Here is a 19,171-nt window from a genome sequence, read left to right as displayed (position 1 = left end):
CCTGTATTTTTGTCAAGACAATAATATTCAGCAGCTATGCCTGCTGCAGGTAAGCTTCTARCCACTTACAGAATTCAATGCCAGAACGAATAAAGGACGAGGTAAACTGGTCATTTTTATGTGCACATTCTSATGCTCTGAGTTTTCTGTTCTGTAGCTCATCACCTCCAGCCCTGCCATCAGCCAGTCACTGCRAGCCAGGTCTGAGAGTTCAGTGCAAGACTAACTATGCTGCAGTGCTGCATTTGTGTCACACTGCCAGCTCTCCTCCTCCCCTAGGTCCTCCAGATTCATCTTCTGGACAGGACTTCACAGGAACTTGGAAGCTCTTGAAAGAGTTATTATTATTACCACATTACAAAAAATGCAGGTAGATTTCAATCTGTGAATGCTTTTGCCATTGATAAAAACAAGCCTAAAAAGTCCCTTTTCCAAAACATGTTTTTAAATYGTGAACCACAATGGTGCATGCCAAAGGAAAAAAAAAACAACCCAGAGTGCAACTATAAACCAGACTAACTGCAATACCTTTTCTCCTTGGCTGCAAAAACAACACAGAACCTTCTTCCTCCTTTGCAACACYTCTAACAGTGACATACATATATTTCCATCGTCCTTTTAAAAAAATGCTTAGGCTGCACTAATGAGAAATCGATTGTTCTCATTTGCAAGCACATGCAAAGCATTTTTGCAGGCCACCAGGTCCTGGCAACATGGAGCAACTTCAGCATCTGTGAGCACTGCCAGAGCTGCACCATTTCCTTGGAAGCTGATGGAGAAGTGGTGCCTAGAGAAGATTCAAGAGCAAGCAAACAGTGGAGAATAGATTCCYTCCTCCCCTGCTCAGGATATCTGCTTTTCACAACAGGCAGAGTTGAACCTGGTTCTCTTCCATCCTGGCTGGGGTCACATGGTGGGTCCYTTGCACACACCATGCTGTGGAGTGGGGTGGGCAGAAACCTGCAGGAATGTTCCCAGAGTCTGGCTCTAACTGCTCCTCTTTGGGGACTCAAGTGTCCGGAGCATGACCTGCCTAATGGCTAAAAGGATAATATCTGCTGTGTCTGATCCCCGTCTCCTGTCTCCAAGGGCTGAAATCCAATTCACCTCRAACCATCTGGAGCCCATCTCCAAATGAATAATTCCTTCAAGTCTTATTTAATGAATATGCAAATGGCTTCACTCTTCGGTTTGCCGTGACACAAACCCCCTCTGAGGGCCCAGAGCAGGTCAGCAYGTGGGTGTACGTGCCTGTGCTGAGTGTGTGGGGTAGGACAGATCCCTGCTGTCTACAGGGGATCCTCCTTCCTGTCCCTGGAAGAGGAACAGTGACCAGGCTCAACTCCACTTGCTGTGAGCTTCCAGAGTGAAAACCAACCTCTGACAGAGGAGGTGTGTGCCACAGCACCCCAGGGGATGTACAAGGTGCACCTCTGATAAAAATGAGAGGTCAACACCTCCAATTTCCTGCCTGTCTAAGGAAGTAGAGAGGGATTAATTCTCGTCTGTGGCAAAGAAGATGTGAARTGGATGTTGAGGCAGTTTCAACACTATTCACAAAGTAGATCTTCCATCTTTTGGAGTATTACATTTAAAGAAGAAAGAGGAACTCTTTATCTATGAAGGTTTCCAACGCATTGAAAAAGGAGTGGCAGCTACACAAACCAAACTTGCAGCACCAGCACTGGCACTTGCCTCTAACCTGTGGATCACACAATGACTCTGAATGTCATAAAGACATCATCAAAGCCAAACATTCAGACAATCTTTCTCTAAGTTTGTTAAATAAAGAACAGAGGCAATAATGTTGTTACAGGTGTTTGCACAGGTGCAAGATAATCTGCATCACTACATCACYCCCCTTGGCTGCCACTAAACCCTGYAGGRTCTGATGRCTCTGGSATGTAACACCAAGAGATGCTGTGGGGTGAGGAATGCAGCAGGCAAGATACTYAGCACTTCCTTCAGCCTCTGACTTGCAATGTAGCTTTCCTTACATTGTTTTTACCTGGCTGTCTGCTCTTCCATTTGCTCTGCTGGTATAGGTGGGGGGCAGAAAATCAAGCATTTAGGAAACTTATTCCAGGGGCACCTCAAACTTCATCCTCYCATGTACTTCTATGGCTCTCACCCCTGCAACCCCCAGACCTCCATTTGTATTGATACAACCACTTAAAAACATGGTTTGGAAGTTTTTGGGGAGGGTTCTTGCTGTAGTTTGACCTCCACAAGGAGGGCAGGCAAGCCAGGGCCACAKCCTAGAGTACACTGGGGAGGGATGATGCTGCCCCATCCACACAGGACATGGAGTTGTAACTTCAGAAAGTGCCTTTCACCATTTTTTTTAATGGACTTGTTCCTGCAGACTGTACCTACCAGCACTGAGAGAGTACAGCTCTTCTGCRCTGCCTACAGTACAACATGGGCTGGCAGCCTCCCCAAAACAGCTGTGCCTGGGGATTTCCTCACTGGCCTCAGTGCCTGTGAGTTGGAGCAGAGCTGGAGAAGCAGCAGCAGCTCYGCTCTGTGCTCCTCTCACATGGAACAGTTCCTCCTGCCTGCTCATCCATCCCACTCCTATCGGGACTTTCTTCAGTCAAATTTCAGATGTGCCCATGGTCCCCTGCAATGACCTGTTTTTTTTCATTAACTGTTCAGTGATGCTTGCARAGCATAAACCAGTTGGGACATCATGCCTGGGGACAGACATCAGCAATCCAGGGATTCAGAGAAAGCAAAGCTAAAGGATGCTGTCACTACAGTACTTCATAAGAGTAGCCAGTGTCTCTCCCCACTCCTACTACACATCCAAAATGTGCAAGTAAGCAAACACTGTGCAGCCTGAACAGAGTRGCTACAGTTTATGCTATACTGCCTCATCTGTTCTTTGCACCAGCTGTTCCTGGAAGGAGGTRCCACTGTATTGTTTCTCTCTTCCTCTGATGCTCTGGAAGAAAGACAGAGGGCTTTTTTTTTAATCTTGGCTTTTTAGCAAAGGGAACAGGGCTGCATTGTTGTGTATTGGCACTTGCTACCTTCTCATCCCATGCCCTTCTTGCTGTGCAAGCACGGTACAAGATATGGCATGCTGAAATAATATTTAGTTTTGCAGCTGGGCTCATTACTGCTATAATTTAGAAGGTATAACCAGTCATCAGAATTTCAAAACATATTCAATTTTCAATAAAGAGGCAATTTCGACACGGTGATGACCATAAAAGAATGACAGTATACTCAAGAACAAAGAACAAATCTGCCAGTCTGTCAAGAATTTGCTTGATGTGTCATCACAGTTTAATTAAGGGAAAAATTTACTGTAACAGAGAGCAGACCAAGTCAACCCTCCAACAAAGGTGCTTCCTTTCTTTTGTGCATTAAAAATAATCTCCCTTTGTTTTGAATTACTGGTGCACAAGGAGATTCTGACATATCATTCTCCAGAACTAAATAGATGGCTGAAAAGTATGAGAAAAATTCATCTTTTATACAGTGGATAGATTTGACTCTAGATGATTTGTGGATCTTTCAAACACACCTCAGTGTATCAACTGACTATTTCCCACTGATTTTGTGTCCTGCAGTCACTGAGTCAACCACAAGGACTTCTCAGTCTCTGGCAAGTGGCCATGGTGGCCACGCTTCCCTCTCCCATCCCAGGGTCACTGCTGCCCACCARCACTGCCCATCCCAGCCTTGCTCARCACCTCTGAAGGYACCCAGCTGGCCATCAGAGCCTGCCAGGCCACATCTTCCAGCCAAATCCAGTTTTTTCCACTTCTGTGGTTTCAGTGGAAGAACTAAAGGTTTTCTCAGTCTTTGGAGAATATTTTATTCCAAAGCAAATTTTCTATCAGAGTTACAGTGTCTCAACACATCATGGCATGCAAGGCAGCTGCAGGGGCAGCTATGAACCTGTGTAAATAAACTGTTTTCACTGACTGAATGATCTGACCAGTGACTAAAAGTACTACACAAAAATGCATTCTCTTTAAATCCAAATTTTTTTATAGTTCTAGAAATCTACATTCAGTAACACCATGTTTGTGTGGGAGAATGAGAAAGCTAAGATGCTTTATATAATTGAAGTTGTTCTGTCTGGAGTATTTGTTTTGTAAAAGATGAGTGAAGTCAGAAGAAACAATAAATATAAATACAGTGCATTTTTCAAGAACATCGATTTCACGGGGGTGGTTTTCTCCAGCGTAATAATCAAAGAYACCACAACACATATAAATAAAGTGGGGACTGAGAGCTGTAGTTTTAACCTGGCAATGGTCCACAAGGCAAATACACCTAAGAGCATTCATCTCGTCTCAGAGCAGACATGTAAAAGCAATCAGCCTCCATCATGCTGTTGTCTGTTATCAGGTCCACATGCAGGCCCAGAAAGACTATGCAGTACACGTATAGATATACATACCCGACTTGGGTACAGTCTCGATATGGCAGCACTGAAAATATGCTACAGAAGGATCTTCTGCTGCTGATAAGGACTATTCTAAAATATAAAAGAAAATAAAAGAAATCAAAGACTAAAATTTAAAAATCCCACCACAATAAGCAAAGCAACAGACGTTACCATTGAGGAATTTGCAATCATAGCACTTGCGTGATGRATGATTTTTCCGTCCTCTTTCACATCTCACAGGTATTGTGCTATGGAGTCTTTATAGCAGTGCTGAAGCCTGTGCTGCAGCAAACAAGCAGTGAATGAGCAGTGGAGTCCCATTCCCTCTATAGGCTTTCTAGGAAGACTATCCTGAATAAGGGGCTTGGAATCCAGGATAGACAGTTTCCTAACGAAAGGAGTCCATCCAGAGAGGCACAGGACCATTCTGTCAACTCACTGCAATGGCTGAAACTCAACAGACCAATCCAGCAGCAGCCCACGTGACACACACCAACCACTACCACTGACACACACCACACTCCAGCTGCTGGCTGTGAACCTTGTCTGCTAAACCAAAGCATTGACTGTCAGCTTGTTCCTGAAATAGATTTCATCCACCAGCCAGGCCAGGTTTGCTATTATCCCAWGTTTTCAGATCCTTTCACGGTTTCCAAGCTTCCTCCTTGAGCCTTCTCCAGTTTTTCTCCATCACCTTTCTAGGTTCTAATCCTGGCATTATCCCTGACCTCAGCAGCTGCACATTTTCCAGTCTCACCTTCAAGATCAGTGTCTAGCCATGACACCCTCTGCCAGCCTCTGTGCTCAATCATCACGTTTGCCCTCTTGGTTATGATGTTGCATTGACACTCAGGCATAACCAATCCCACAGKTCCCTGCCATTTCTCCTCCAGAGCCACATCTGTCTCAGTCACTGTCAGGTCTGAATCCCTCTTCCTCTAAGCATTGCTTCCCTTTATTCCTCATAGGCAGTTAGCTCAAGATTTGGCTTCATGAAAGCATACATTATCTGCCTGCAGAGAGCTTATCTCAGAAGCCAGGACACTCTTAGAGCAAATGCTTTGTATTTCCAACAAGTCTCCAAATCTCTGCAACATCTGCAAAGTCACTGTGTGATACTGTCTTGGTTTTGGCTCAGATAGAGCTTATTTTATTTAAATCAAATAGGGTGCTTGGAGCAACGTATCTGTCACAGCCACACTTCTGCCTTCAGCCATCGAGCTCTGACATCATCAAGCAACACCAAAACCACCTTGWGGTCAAGACCCACTTTCCATAAAACACAGTGGAATGCCAGTAGCTATATTRTTATAGTTTGGGAAATTTGCAGATTTGCAAGAGGCCCAGAGAAGTCTGATCAAGAAGTTACTTATAAAATGGCAATAAATAACTGATTGCTTCCAAACTGATTGCTTTTTTCTTATTACCTTCAGGACCCTGAGAATTGTACAATTGCACAACTGATCCTTCTTCCCTCTGAAGCTGGCCAACAGGCTGCACCATGTCAAATTCCTCTAAGTGATGGCAATTTGTGCTGTTTTCTGACCTGATCAATATTAGAATTTGCTGATATTTTCTCTTTCTAAAAATCTCCACTTGTGGTGAAAATGTTGGGACCTACCACTGTGTTGCTTGTCAGGGCTATTGCACTTCCTTGCTCTGCTCTCCAACGTTCATCTTTCTGACATTGTGTCCCACAGGTCTGCATGAGAGGATTTCACCTGAATTCTTCATTGTTTGTGCTACRCTGGTCAAAGCTGGACAACAAACCCTAACAAGCTCTTTTGCTTTTTTGCTGTCTGAAAACCAGCACATGCATCTATGAATCTGATACCAGTTATGCTGTTATTAGAACACTGTTTCCTTAAGGGACCAGCTTAGTCATCGTTCTTGGAAAAGGTTTAGCTCCCCAAGAGAGCTGCTGTATGTAATCCTTGGAAAAATGCAGAATGATCGATTTTCCCTCTCCTGGATTACTCTTTTGTAGCAATCCTATTTTCTTCCTTAAAAGCCCATTGAACAGCAAAGACGGATTTATCCTTTAATGAAGAAGAGTTTCTAATAATAAACATGCATACAGCTTTAGGAAATTCTCCTGCAGCAGATGAAGTACAATTTCATTGCTRTCTGAATGCTGTAACACTCCTCACCTAAGGGAAATGTCTCAGATCCTGTAAGATGGTCTCGTGGTGCGGCAGTAAGTTACAGAGCAGGGAGGAATAATTTTTCCCTTTTGAGAACGGCAATCCACAAGCAAAAAAAAAATCCTGGCGTATGATTAATTTTGTGCTTGCCACTGCTTACTGCTGAATGGCTGCTACTCACAACAGCTTGCTTGTTCACTGGAAGCCTTGTTTGCTGATGTATGAAACTTGGCACAAGCTTTGAGGCTGACATCAGAAAGCATCTTTGAATTCGGAAAACCACAGTACCCACTAAGCATATTATCCCCCTCCCTCTGGTTGCTTTTGGAAATACAGCTCTTCCACCAACGCCCTACACCTCCCTAAAAATACCACTCAACTCTTAATACCCAAAAGAAAAACAAACTGGTGCTTCCATGTCCACAAGCAAAGACAACAGTAGGAAGTCACCACAGAACTGTGTGTATCAGATGGAATCAGACAAGAAAGGAAATAAAAAGCACCAGCCCAGCCTCTATTTTTTTTCAGATTTCTTTCCCTTGGGACCCAAGCATTGCCTCTTTTTTCATAAACCGTCAGACCCTTTTTACACAAAGATCTCCCAAGTAGAGCATGAGAGGAGCCCACAGCCTCCACTGCCAAGATGCAACAAAGCCTCATCTGCAGAGCTGCTGAAGGAGGTTGATGCAAAACAGCTTTAGGAACCTGACTGGAAAGGAAGCAGGGAAGACAGTGCCAGTGGTCAGATACTCATCGTSAAGGGACAAAACAGCATTTTATGTAGAGGTCTGCTGACATGCATGAAAGCAGAAGCATTTCTGAAGGCCTGCTGGGGCAAAGAGTCCAGAAACTCGCTTCAAAGTATGCTTTGGAAAAGAAGTTGTGGTGGAGGTCCATTGCTTTGCAAGAAAATTGAGTTATTGCTATTGGACAAAAGGATTTTTCTGGATTTCAGCTCTTCAACTAAGGGTGTTTACGATCCTGCGCTCCTCTGAAGGAGCTATCTCTGACATCAGAAGGCACCTGAGAGCGTGTTTACATGCCCTGACTCCAACTGTGCCACCTAGACATGTTAAAAACCACTTCACGAGAAGGTTTTCACTCTTTAATTCTCACATTTCACTGAAAAGTTGTACTATTACTATGGTTCAGAGCAGCCATTACTTTGCAAGAGTTTTGATGATTAGAAAAGGCTGTAAAAGCTAATCTTCCAATTTCTTTATGAAGCGTATACTACAAAAAACTTAATGAGCACAAAGTTCTCAACAGAATCAATAATTTGTTAGACTTGAAGAACCATGTCTACTTTCCTCAGCATTAGTCTAGGTTTATTTGTGTTGCACCAAATGGCTGCCACGAGGAAACGTGATACACATCGTATGGACCATCCACAAGTGGAATTCTGTAGCCTCTTCTCCCAGTCCTGATTGATGATGTTTGGCTGCCAGGGCTCTGTTGCCCTGCACACAAAGGTGAACACACAAACCACAGAYGCTGTCATGGTAGCAGCCTTCATTTTGGAGTCTCACAAGTTCAAGAGCTATTAGAAGGTGGCTGAGAATAATTAAGAACTGTGAGGGTGCTGCCAATCGTCAMCCTCTTAGTGTGTGTGTGTGTGCAGTTAAGAGAGCAGCAAGAGACCTTTCATGAGTGTTTGGCCTTTATTTAGATGTGTTTGCTAACAAAAAAAACTGAGAAAGCAATGGCATGGGGCTGGGAGAGGAACGCTGTTTTACTGGGTTTTATACCTGCTATATATGATAACTCTACAGTTGCTCTTGCCCCATTTTCACCATGAACTGTTTGCTCAGCTGGCTCAAGTTGTCGTTTCGGCCGCTCCTTTTTTGCTAATCTTCTGCCTCAGTGTTTATGGAGGATATCACCAATAAACCTGCTGAGTTAAGTGGGTAAAACCTCATGCTGGTGGCTATTTGTGCTGGTTTGTATGTCAGGGTTGACTCGTCTTTTAATGGGAAAATTTACTGTGAAAATGTGCTGTTTTACARGATTGCTTTGATAACACAGTCTAGSAACCCTAATTTTCTAACTCCTTTAATAAGCCACAACCTAGAAATCCAAAGAAACCAGTTTAACCAGTGAAGAGAATTATCAACAGGAAGCTTTACAAGGACTCACTGATAAGCTCCAGTCTGTATTTTTTCTGTTTGAGCTTTTTCTCTGTGCTAAATGGCTGAACTCTAATYTGAACCAGAGCTGGTCCTGCCTTGTCACAGGACTGCCAAAGGCTGGGCTCAGAGCATCCTTGCTCAACATGTGCCATCCCTGAGGCTGAGAGGGGAAGAAATCTCAGWGCCACAGGACAAGGACACATCACTTTACAGGTTGAGAGAGGCAAAAAAGGGCAGTTACTGGAGAGGGGAGCCCCGAGCTATCACTCACACTGGAGTTTTCTTTGCTCTGACACAGTCATAAGCCAGTGAAACAATTTCTGAACGTGCTGACCATTTTAAAGCCCAGTCATCAAATTTACCACCCTAAAATATACTCAGTGTACATGTTTTCAAAGCTGGATTCCTCATGTTTAGTGAAAGACTGACATGCTGTGGCAGAAGGGTCAGGGGTTTTGGAGGGAGCTCAGAGAGCCTGACGCAGTGCCTGCATCCTGCAGAGTCATGTATGAGCCACCTGGGACAAGGTCTCAGGCATGGAAAGGAGCCCCAGGAGGGTTTTCTATCCATTACAACCSCAGTGCTCCTCTGAGTCACAGGGAACTGGGGAGGACACCAGCTCCAAAGGTCTTAAGGTACTGAGAAACAGTGTTGATTTTAGTATAAATACATAAAGCAGATCCACCTGTATTTCTAGAGGTCCTTTTCAACTAGAATGCCTATTAACTTCAGTGACTGCATCCAGACCCCAGGGATAAAGAGTCTGCACTCAGATTACTTACTGCTAGACACAGGGGTGACACAAAGTGTTAACTCTGCATTTTATTTTTAGCTACTGTCATTGTGGCTCTAYGACCATAGGATAAAAACTATTTCCAAAATTGTATCTCTTATTGTATATGTGTTCTAGATAAAGAGATCTTGATTATGATTGTGGAAATATTCTGGAAAACTGTGTCTGCTGATAAAGATAAGAAGCCAGCTGAATAGGAGCAGCTTTCTCAGCAAGAAAAACATTCAGTTATACTGTCAGGCAMAATGACTGATCTATGAATTAAGATAAAATGTTGCATCCATACTACAAACACTTTTTTGCAAAATGTGGAGAAAAGAGTTTATGAATCAAATACTGATCCGTCCTTTTGCAGGTTGTATTTCTATCAAGTTTATTCCTAGATTTTATATACACATCTCAGAAATTACTTGTTTTCTGTGGAATTTGCATAACACCTTGTAAGTATATTTTGCTGTAAGAAATTCTCAGAACATACATCTACTTATGCACAAAATAGACTGAGATTAAAGGGCCGCTTTTCAGTGTTTGATTCCACATTTACTTGTTATAAAGACAATAATCAGCAGCCAGTCAGACAATAGTCAAGTCAATAGTTCTGTCTGTTTGACACAAAAGTTGGGTCTAAAAGCTGTTTCTAAAATCTCACAAGGCCACCTTCTGCACCATTTATGTTGATTACTACCTTTCAATGCATTCAAGTGTATGTGTGAGAATAACAGCGAAGAAATTTTTTCTTGAGCCAAATAACACCTACCTGAATTCAATTCACAAAACCTGTGGTTCAATGCAATGTTAGAATTTCTACTGACATGGTTCCTCCTTTGAYGGAAATCAAAGGCTACGGGCACAAATCAGTCCATCAGAGCATACATGGCTCTCAGCCATGGCAGTTTTATGAGAACAGGCAYGTGCAAGGGTCAGCTCTCAGTGGGATCGTTTAGTCTACATGTAACCTATTCAGGTGGCCTAGTTCAAACCTGTTCAGGTTTGGAAGAACAAGAAAAAAAAATTAYGACGCACACAGAGAAACTGTCTTTGGGAAAATCAGAGAGGACAGGTATCTTCTTTGTAAGCAGGGAGGAGCTAGTTTCACTTCTGAACTGGATGATCCTACAATAGAGAACCCATYTGGCTGATGGAAACACCTGCAGCTGATGGGAACACCATGCCTTTGCACTAAGCCAAGTCCCAGCCAGTGGCTGCTGTACAAGTCCCACCAGTGCCTAGGACTGTGACTTGGGCAGTCTTACAGCCCACAGGCTGGGTACAGCAGCTGCTACTGGCAGCTCAGGGCATGCTGCAGCCACGGGTGCACCCCTCACACATCCCCTGGAAGCCTCTCTGCCTACATCTGCCATGAAAACTAGGATCCCATGCCTCATCTCGCCACCACCATCCTTGGCTGTGCATTTAGCAGCACGCTGTATCCACTAACAGATGTGGGAAGTGTCCTTGAACCGTTGCTAAACTTGGTTCAGGCAGGTTCCGCTATGTGCCACTCTCACACTTAGAACCTGGCAACACTCTCAAAGAAATGCAACCAGATTATGCCTGGTTTACTCACACAGCATCATGGATTTTCCTTTTATGCAGGTTATTTGTATTGAGATTTGTGGTGAGTGGCAATGGCTCTTGCAGGGGGATGGAGATCCTGCCCCTTCCCTCAATCCCAGGGGCTGCCTCTGCAGAAGCAGCCTTTGCATGCACAGTACCTGCCGTTTCTAGTGTCGTGCTGCCGCATGTTCTTGATAAAATGAACCTTCTTAAAGTTCTTTGGTCTGGGTGATCCTGAGAGTGTCCGACATCTGAAAAATAAATCAGTTGCAAGGGAGGGGAGGGAGAAGAAAAAAATAAATGTTCTCAGTTCCCTGCTGTACCGCCAAGAAGTCTACACAAAAGCAGGAAGGAAAGACGAGACAAATGATTCAAGTCACCCTGTGTTAGGAATCAGCAAGAACAATAAAGACAATAAGTTTGGAAATGCGACGGCTCAAACAAAAAAAATATTTAAAATAATAATAAGAAAAGGCAGCAGCCCCCTCCCTTCATGCAATAAAAAAAATCATTAAAAAAACTCAGCAAAGTAAAACTTCCTGTAATCTGCCATAGCAGCTCAGCCTCAGCTTTCAGAGGAAAAAAAAATTAAACCAAACCAAAACCGAGTAAATAYGCAATTTTCCCCACTCGCACCAACACCCACGCTTTTGCATGCTTCTCAGCTATTGATAAAGGAGCCATTGAGGAAAGCTGTTTCTTGTTTTAATTTTAGAAAGATTTAAAATCTCCTATTTGCAAGGATAATTCCTATTTGATTTTAACTCTAAATATTACTTTTCAYGTTCCTGACAGTATACGCAACAGCTCAAAATAAAATAAACTACCCCAGGAAAAAAAATAATCATTCTTCAAAACATTAAGCCTTAAATCTATTTTACATCTGAATGCACTTTATAAATTGCAGTTACAGAAAGAAATTGCCAGAGGGAGGAGAGATGAGACAAACAGCAATATCCTCCCCCCGCCTTCCACCCGTGCTCTTTCTAATCAGCTGAACCACAGCGCATGTGAAAGCGCTCTCTGTTTTATCTCAGGGCTGTGGAGCTCAAGGCGAGACACAGCTCACAGGCACTGGGGATGAGTCCTGTGCTCATGGCACAGCCAGGGCCACTGCACCCTCTGTGTCACCTACGGGACCAGCATCCTCTGCYGGTGCATGGCACCAGCACAGTCACTCTGTGCTGAGCTTCCCAAACCCATTTTGTCCATCCTCCCCTCTGCACAGGCAGAGTTCAGCAGCTTCTCAAGCCTGAGAGGTTGTTATGTTGGACTGAAAGCACAGACCACTGTGCTAGCCGCCACTGCTGTACCCAAACCCCATTGAGCTGCATGGGTACACCCCGAGAGGGGCACCCCCTCACTTTGCCATTCCTGCCTTTCTCCTGCTAGTAATGTCCTTGAGATTCCCTCACCCTCTGATTGCAATTAGCCTTGTTAGCTTCTTCACAGGAAAATACCACCAAGGGAGACATTCTACCACCAATTCTGTGAATCAGCAAGTAAAAATACTGCCTGGCAAACCATACTTTGTTTATATCTTTTACCAATTATACATGTTTGAATCACTTATGGGAATACTCTATAACAAGCTGGTAAGCATGAACAGTAAGCTTTGTAAAAATAATCAAGCCTTGGTAATAAGCCAATTGGTACAGGCTCTGCCATTCTTTGCTTCGAGGTAGGGAGAGAAAGCCAACCTGCATRTGGATAAACAAGGCTGAACAACAATATAAACCTGCTGAATTACAGGTCCTGAGATAAAGAGACAGTCAAACTTAGGCTGCTGTCTTGCTGAACAGCTGACCTGGAAGCATTTCATGCAATGGTCAGATTACTGACCAGCCAGTTCCTGAACTGTTAAGCAGCTGCTCCATTTTCCCTCACCCCAGAGGACTGCCTGGGGACTAATTACTGTGGTCCCCAGTGAAAGAAACTGTGGTCTCCCAGATGCAGAAATTAAACCACGCACAGAAGCTGCCAACATAACACGGATGGAGGCAGATTTAATAGTGGGGTAGGAGTCACAAATCTACCAGCCAACACACAGACCGTAATGCTGGTAACTGAAATAAGATTGCATGTGCTGAGAGAATAAGCAGTAAAAAATAATTAAAAATACTAGCCTTCAAAAACCTACTGTACTAACCCATCTGTATGTACTTTTAAAAAATGTACCACAGACAGTAGGGGCTAGTCATTCATATTGGTGACAACTGCACTTTTCTATCAATCARATCTGACATTTTAATTCCTGACATTTCATTTAAATACTGCCTTTTTGTTTAATAACCTAAGCCAGAGAATGAGCAGCTCATAGCACCCATCACTTCACAGGGCATTTGAAGTTTCAACACCTTAACTCACTATGAAAAAGAACTTTAATGTGAAGCCCCAGACACTTTTCAACATGAGGAGAGAGAGCAAGCCTGCCCATGCACGTGCTTTACTGACAAGAAGCCAGAGAGAGAGTAAATAAAATGACCTCCTCAGTGGGGCATTTTCCTCGATGTCCTCCAGAGTCTCCAGAGAAGATCGCTGGGAGATGAGCCGACGTCTGCAGAAAAACAGAACACAAAACATCACTGCTGAATTGAGGGCATGAGAAAATCCTCAGAGCTGTTATTCAGTAAAAATCACCAGCCACCCTTCACTAGCCAAGAAATACCTTTGGATATTAATACATTTTTTTCTGTTCTGCTTATCTTAATCTATTTGACTCCACACAGAAGTAAATTTACTCCACACAAGCTGCTACAGCAAAGCAGAAGATGCAGCTTTGCAACAGCTCCTCCTCAGTTTGTGTTTCCCTTCCTTCAAGGGTTTAACACCCATCTAACACAGTCCCACATGTGCTGCAGTACAGCTGGCAATGCTACAAGTACAGCACTTTGATAAAATAATGCAGACACAGATCCRCACAGACTGCCTGTCTTTCACACTGCCACAGGGGACACTTCTCTTTGCCCCCTGTGCTTTGTACAAGTGCCACTTGTTTCTCCATGATGTCCATCTCATCAGTCCTGTGAAGAATGTCTGAAGTGAGATRAAAGATGATGGTGCCAGCAACACTGGGCATAAAGCAGCAGTTTAAACAGAAGCTTGGACCATCCCTGTGAACAGCACAGGTAAGCTAAGTCCTGTTTTAAACCATTTTCCTATGTCTGAGTCACATTCTTYCTCCACCTTCGGAGAAATAATTATGGAAATCTCAGCATTACAGGTTTTCTAGCTGTGCTTGCAGACAGGGAAGAAGCCCCAGCACAAGCTTTGTCTTCGCAGCCATTGCTGCTGCACAACTTCCAAACACCCTGACAGCAGCACAAAATAAGGACTGCACCCAGCCCTCCAAAAAACACTGTAAACACCACAAACGAATGAGTAAGATACAGCCCACCCACAGGCACATAAAGAAAATGGAGCTGGCAATCAYTGAAACTACTCCGTCGTCAATGGGCGTCAAAACAGCTGCAAGAGKCAGCAGAGCCGTGGCACTGTGCCCCAGCACCCAGCTGGCAGGAGCAATGCCAGCACCCATCCATCCCAGGGGCCATGGCTGACGCACGGAGCACCTCAACAGTGACTTCATGAGCATCAACTGAAATGATAAAAGCCTTCATAGACTATCACTATTTCAGCCTGGTTCCCACTGAGCTGCCTTACTCCCTTGATCTGCAAAGGTTTTTCAGAATGTTATGAGCACTCCTATATGCTTGGAAAGGTGCTTATTAATTTATTCCTGRGCTGTATTTTCACAATAAATTGTTTTCTCTGATGCCAGTGTAAGCAGTTTCTAATCCCTCCTGCAATTCCCTTGTCTCTCCAGTTGTGCTGCTACAACTGTTCCTGCAGCCGTGCTGCAAATCTGATTACCGAAATATTTTTTGGTTCAAAATAACCCTGAGGTTCAGKGATTCAGTTTACTATTAATTCAAGATAGATTTCTATCACTAACCTGCAGACAAAGCATTTCATGACAATTTGAATGTGCATGCAGCTTTTTGTGTATTTAGAAAATCATAAAAAACCCCTCAAACAATTTACAGATCAACTAAGTGTGAAGCATAATCCTCTTAGGAAAAATATGCAAACCTAAATCCCCTCAGGCTTTGTCTAAACTAGGATTTCAGAGGATCTGGTGCAAGATAGGATACACCTTCAAAATGCTAAGGAAAAAAAGTGCATTTCAGTGTGTGTTGGCATAGATAAGGAAGACCAAACATTTGTCTCCTGCACCCATGGGTGTTTCCTTGGCTCCATCCACAGTCCAAGAGGACACAGAGATTCTCTCATTGGGAGAAACCCAGCTCAGGAGGAGTTCCTCCTCCATTTTCAGTTTCACTGATCCATAAGCAAAAGCTGGAAGTTTCAATTCCCAGCATCACTGATGTGGCAGATGATAGCTGTTGGCTTTTTAATATCTCTTCATACATCATTAACTTAATAACACAAATAATGGCACGCTCCCATCCTGTAGTGCTAAAACACCAAAAACATACTTGGCATGTTGTTAGTCAAAGAGAGATGAACAACAGTATAGCTTTGCCACCTTCCTCAGATGAAATTTAGCAAATTAGTCACACTGTATATCCTCTAGATGCCAGGTGCTTGTACAGCACCAGGTGCATATTCCAGCTGCCACTGAAACCTCTTTCCAAGAGTCTCCTTGCCCAAAGTTAAGCACCATCCTCAACATCATTGAGGGTTTGGCAGACACAGGTTTGAAGATCCTACATTTGCATCTGTCATTAAGGTAGATGCGCTGGTTGGCAGGAACAGAACTGCATTTCACCAGCTGGGCATCCAAYTGGACTCCTCTGGCTTCCCTCCCCTGGCATCCCTTCCCAGGGATGCTGCCTCCTGATTTTTGCTTGCTGACCCCAAATGCAACATAGGCTGGATGGTACTCGCTGCCACCCCTCTCAGCATGAAAGACCTCACTGCTTTTCACCAGCACTGATTTCACAGCATTTTGGGTACCTTCCATGGCAACTGAGTCGGCACAGAAGAGTTGGGGAAGCTCTTTGTTCACCCAAACTTGGGAGAGGAGCACCTGAGCTCCGTCTCAATGAGGGCATAAAATAAGCACGATTCTGGATAAACTCATCCAGGAAGGAAGGAAGAAAACACATAAAAGGTACTGGCACAGGTAGCAGTAAGAGTAAGGATATCCAGCCCAGCCCCCAGCCCATCTGAAAATTGCCACATCTTTCACCTTTCCCCAGAATTATTAGTTTTAATCACTTCAACTCCCAGCACTGTCAAAGGAGCACTGGAGAGGCAGATTTGGAGCAACTGTTAAAATCAGCTCATACTGTCCAGGAATCACACCCTCTTTTCACTGAAGAAACTCAGCTGAAATATGAAGGATGTGCAATTATTCCACTTTATCTTAAATCTTTATTTCAACACCTAATTAAGATGACCTAAATACCAGTATTTTGTAAGATTTACACAGCTGGAAATTATACCAGAAATGCCGACTAATGAACCTACCTGCTGTGAACAAAGTCACATCCTGTGCCACACACACAGGACAAAAAACAAYTTTGAAAAAGAAAAGCTTTTGAAAGCATCTTCCAGGGAATACAAACAAAATCAGTTTTTCATTGACCTCATCAAGAATTAATCACCTCAACTGGTGTTTAGTATTTAAATTAATCACCTTTCTCTCTTCAGGCAAGCAGCCAGGGTTTGTCTATACAACTCCTAAAAGAATTATTTTTCAAAAATTGATTAGCATGCTATAGCRGCTGGTATATGCAGACACTGAAATAACCCAAACTGGTTTATATCACACATTACCATCATTCTGATGTAAAGCTGTGTTGATACCTATTCTGTATTTAAAAATGCCCTATTTCAATAGTAATTATGGGAAAATCCTTCTATTGTTGAGGAAGAATATATGCAGAACAAAACAAAATAGCACTATGTGACACACATGATTCAGGCATTGGGATAAGTCTTTCAGCAGATGCAATTTCAATTTAAAATGCTTTAAAACTTTTGTAAAGTACATGTCAGTCAGCTAACACACAAAAATACAATTGCCCTTAATAACCAAATTAAAGATGATTCAATAAAAATGTTAATTTCTGCTAGTCTATGGAAAGCCTTAAAAAATTTCTCCTCATTTAATCACCACATTCTAGGTGTACTAAACTCACCCTCAGTCCCCAAAGTCCCCAAATGCACACAGAAAAAGGCAGTTCAGCATTGGATGATGACCTCCTCCTTGGAATAACCAGCCCCTCTAGGTCACAGCCTCATGCAACTTACAGATTTGTTTGTTTAAAAACCATGTAATATCACTTTTCCTTAAACAACTACCTAAAATATTTTTTTGTCTGTTTCCTTGCTGTTTTTCCCTGTGCATGTGCCCACAAATAATAATATCCTACAATCAACTTCCAAGTGCAGACCAAAGAAAGAAACAAAAGAGATATTCGATGCCATGGTATTTTAAATGGCTGATTTCTAAGATACTCATGACCCTGTTCACATACTGGATTTATCTCTGACCAGCTGCCTGAATCCCTGTGGAAATTTCTCAAAGGCTAAAATGTTGTCTTCATTTTCCCCCTCCAAAGTCAGATTAATACATAGTTCAGTTGCAAAAAAAAAAGAAACTATATACAAGAAAAAATAAAATAAGGTACGTCTGTAATCAAAACAGCAAATAGCCAAAGCAAGTAGACTGCAAATATGTTCGCAGTAATCACCCCACCAATCAGTGAAAAATTATCTTTGCTCTCAGTTGCTGCAAAATACTCAGCTCAGTTATGTTAAACATACAAAATCTTAAGCCACATAGACAGGAGGTGATAAAAAAAATARGAGCTGCAATCAGAACACTGGATAAATTCATCCAGGAAGCAAGGAAGGAAGGAAGCCAATGATAATCCAAGAGAGAAGGAAAAATAAATCCATGTGTAATGAMTTTCTAGCACAGCTACACAATCAGGAAGAAAAAGCTGCATTTTAAATACAACTAATTTCTGTGAACATTGGGGGTGTAATTTTCCCCCTGCTTCTCTTAAGATTACAAACCTGTAACAGCTGAAGCCAGCAGCGTGGGTGCTGCTGGCTCCCAGAACAAAAAACACCCTTTCAGGACAAGCTTCTTCACTTTGTCAGGAACAACAGCATCCCTTCAGAGCTACAGAGACATGGGACACATGAGTGCCAMTCATCTGAACACCTGCCAGCTGCGTTAACACTGATGGGAGAACTTGGGGGATCAAAGACTTTTCAGGAGCTGAATACAGATGGCAGTTCCCATGTCCACTGGGCCACCTCCTCCCTTCAGGTGGCCAGGCAAAATGGGCACGAACCACAGCACAGAGACATCTGAGCTATCCCCTGATCACGGCTGTGTTTATCATAATGTGGCTTGGAAGCATCAGAGAAGCGTAAGATTGCTTCACACTTTGAAAATGTTGGATTCTTTATTTCCACTCCACCTTCATTGCAAAATGTTCCTACACACAGGAACACTATCCTAGATAAGTGCAGAAGGGGAGTGGAAAAAGTGTAATCATAAAACTTTGCAGTGATTGGGAATGAGATCAGAATACCTGTAAGGACACCTCGGGCCTGCCTAGAGGTGTAAGTGAAGGGCTTCCCTCTGCCATCCATCCACCCATCCCCTGGAAGGTGCCAGCTCTGGACTCAAAGAGTAGGTCTTGCTCAAAAGACAACCCATCCTTTGCAAGCGCTCCCTGAGGAGCTGCCAAAGTATGCTCTGGACTAGAAGCTCCCATAGGTCAAATTAGGCAGAGCATCAGCTTGATCCTCTATGGGAACAGCAACACTAGGGGTGTTTTTCCCTTGGGCTTCATATTGCTGCTTCCAGCACCAAAATGGCTTGAACAGTAAAAGCAAAACAAAGAGAATATCAGTGAGATCTAAGATTTAGTGTCTATGTAGCAGAATGAAAAAAATGTAAATAAATGTAAATAAACAAATATATACATATATACCTATATTATATATTACAATATTATGGCTACAAACATATCTTGCAGGCTACTCTGAGTTCTGAGTAAGTTATCATTTGCCATTCTTTTCCCTAACTGCTTTGGAGTTGGATTTGGGTATGAACAGAAATGCAGCTGCTGGCTCTACCCCTGCAGAG

At 43.1% G+C, this 19,171-nt stretch overlaps 1 protein-coding gene across 1 annotated transcript in view; it reads right to left on the bottom strand.

Moving 5' to 3' along the window:
- CABLES1 (Cdk5 and Abl enzyme substrate 1) overlaps positions 1-19,171 on the bottom strand; it is a gene marked incomplete at its 5' end in the record, with an annotated part of 68,351 nt that overhangs the window by 20,985 nt on the left and 28,195 nt on the right. The window contains 3 exons of the mRNA XM_057364889.1: positions 4,421-4,498; positions 11,190-11,282; positions 13,517-13,588. Coding sequence (XP_057220872.1) covers positions 4,421-4,498; positions 11,190-11,282; positions 13,517-13,588 — 243 coding nt within the window. The remainder of the gene's footprint in view (positions 1-4,420; positions 4,499-11,189; positions 11,283-13,516; positions 13,589-19,171) is intronic.

Source organism: Malurus melanocephalus, unplaced genomic scaffold, assembly GCF_030028575.1.
Source record: "Malurus melanocephalus ecotype Western Australia unplaced genomic scaffold, MMel_1.1 scaffold_44, whole genome shotgun sequence".
In the NCBI taxonomy this organism is placed as follows: Eukaryota; Metazoa; Chordata; class Aves; order Passeriformes; family Maluridae; genus Malurus; species Malurus melanocephalus.
This window is presented reverse-complemented; position numbering and strand designations above follow the sequence as displayed.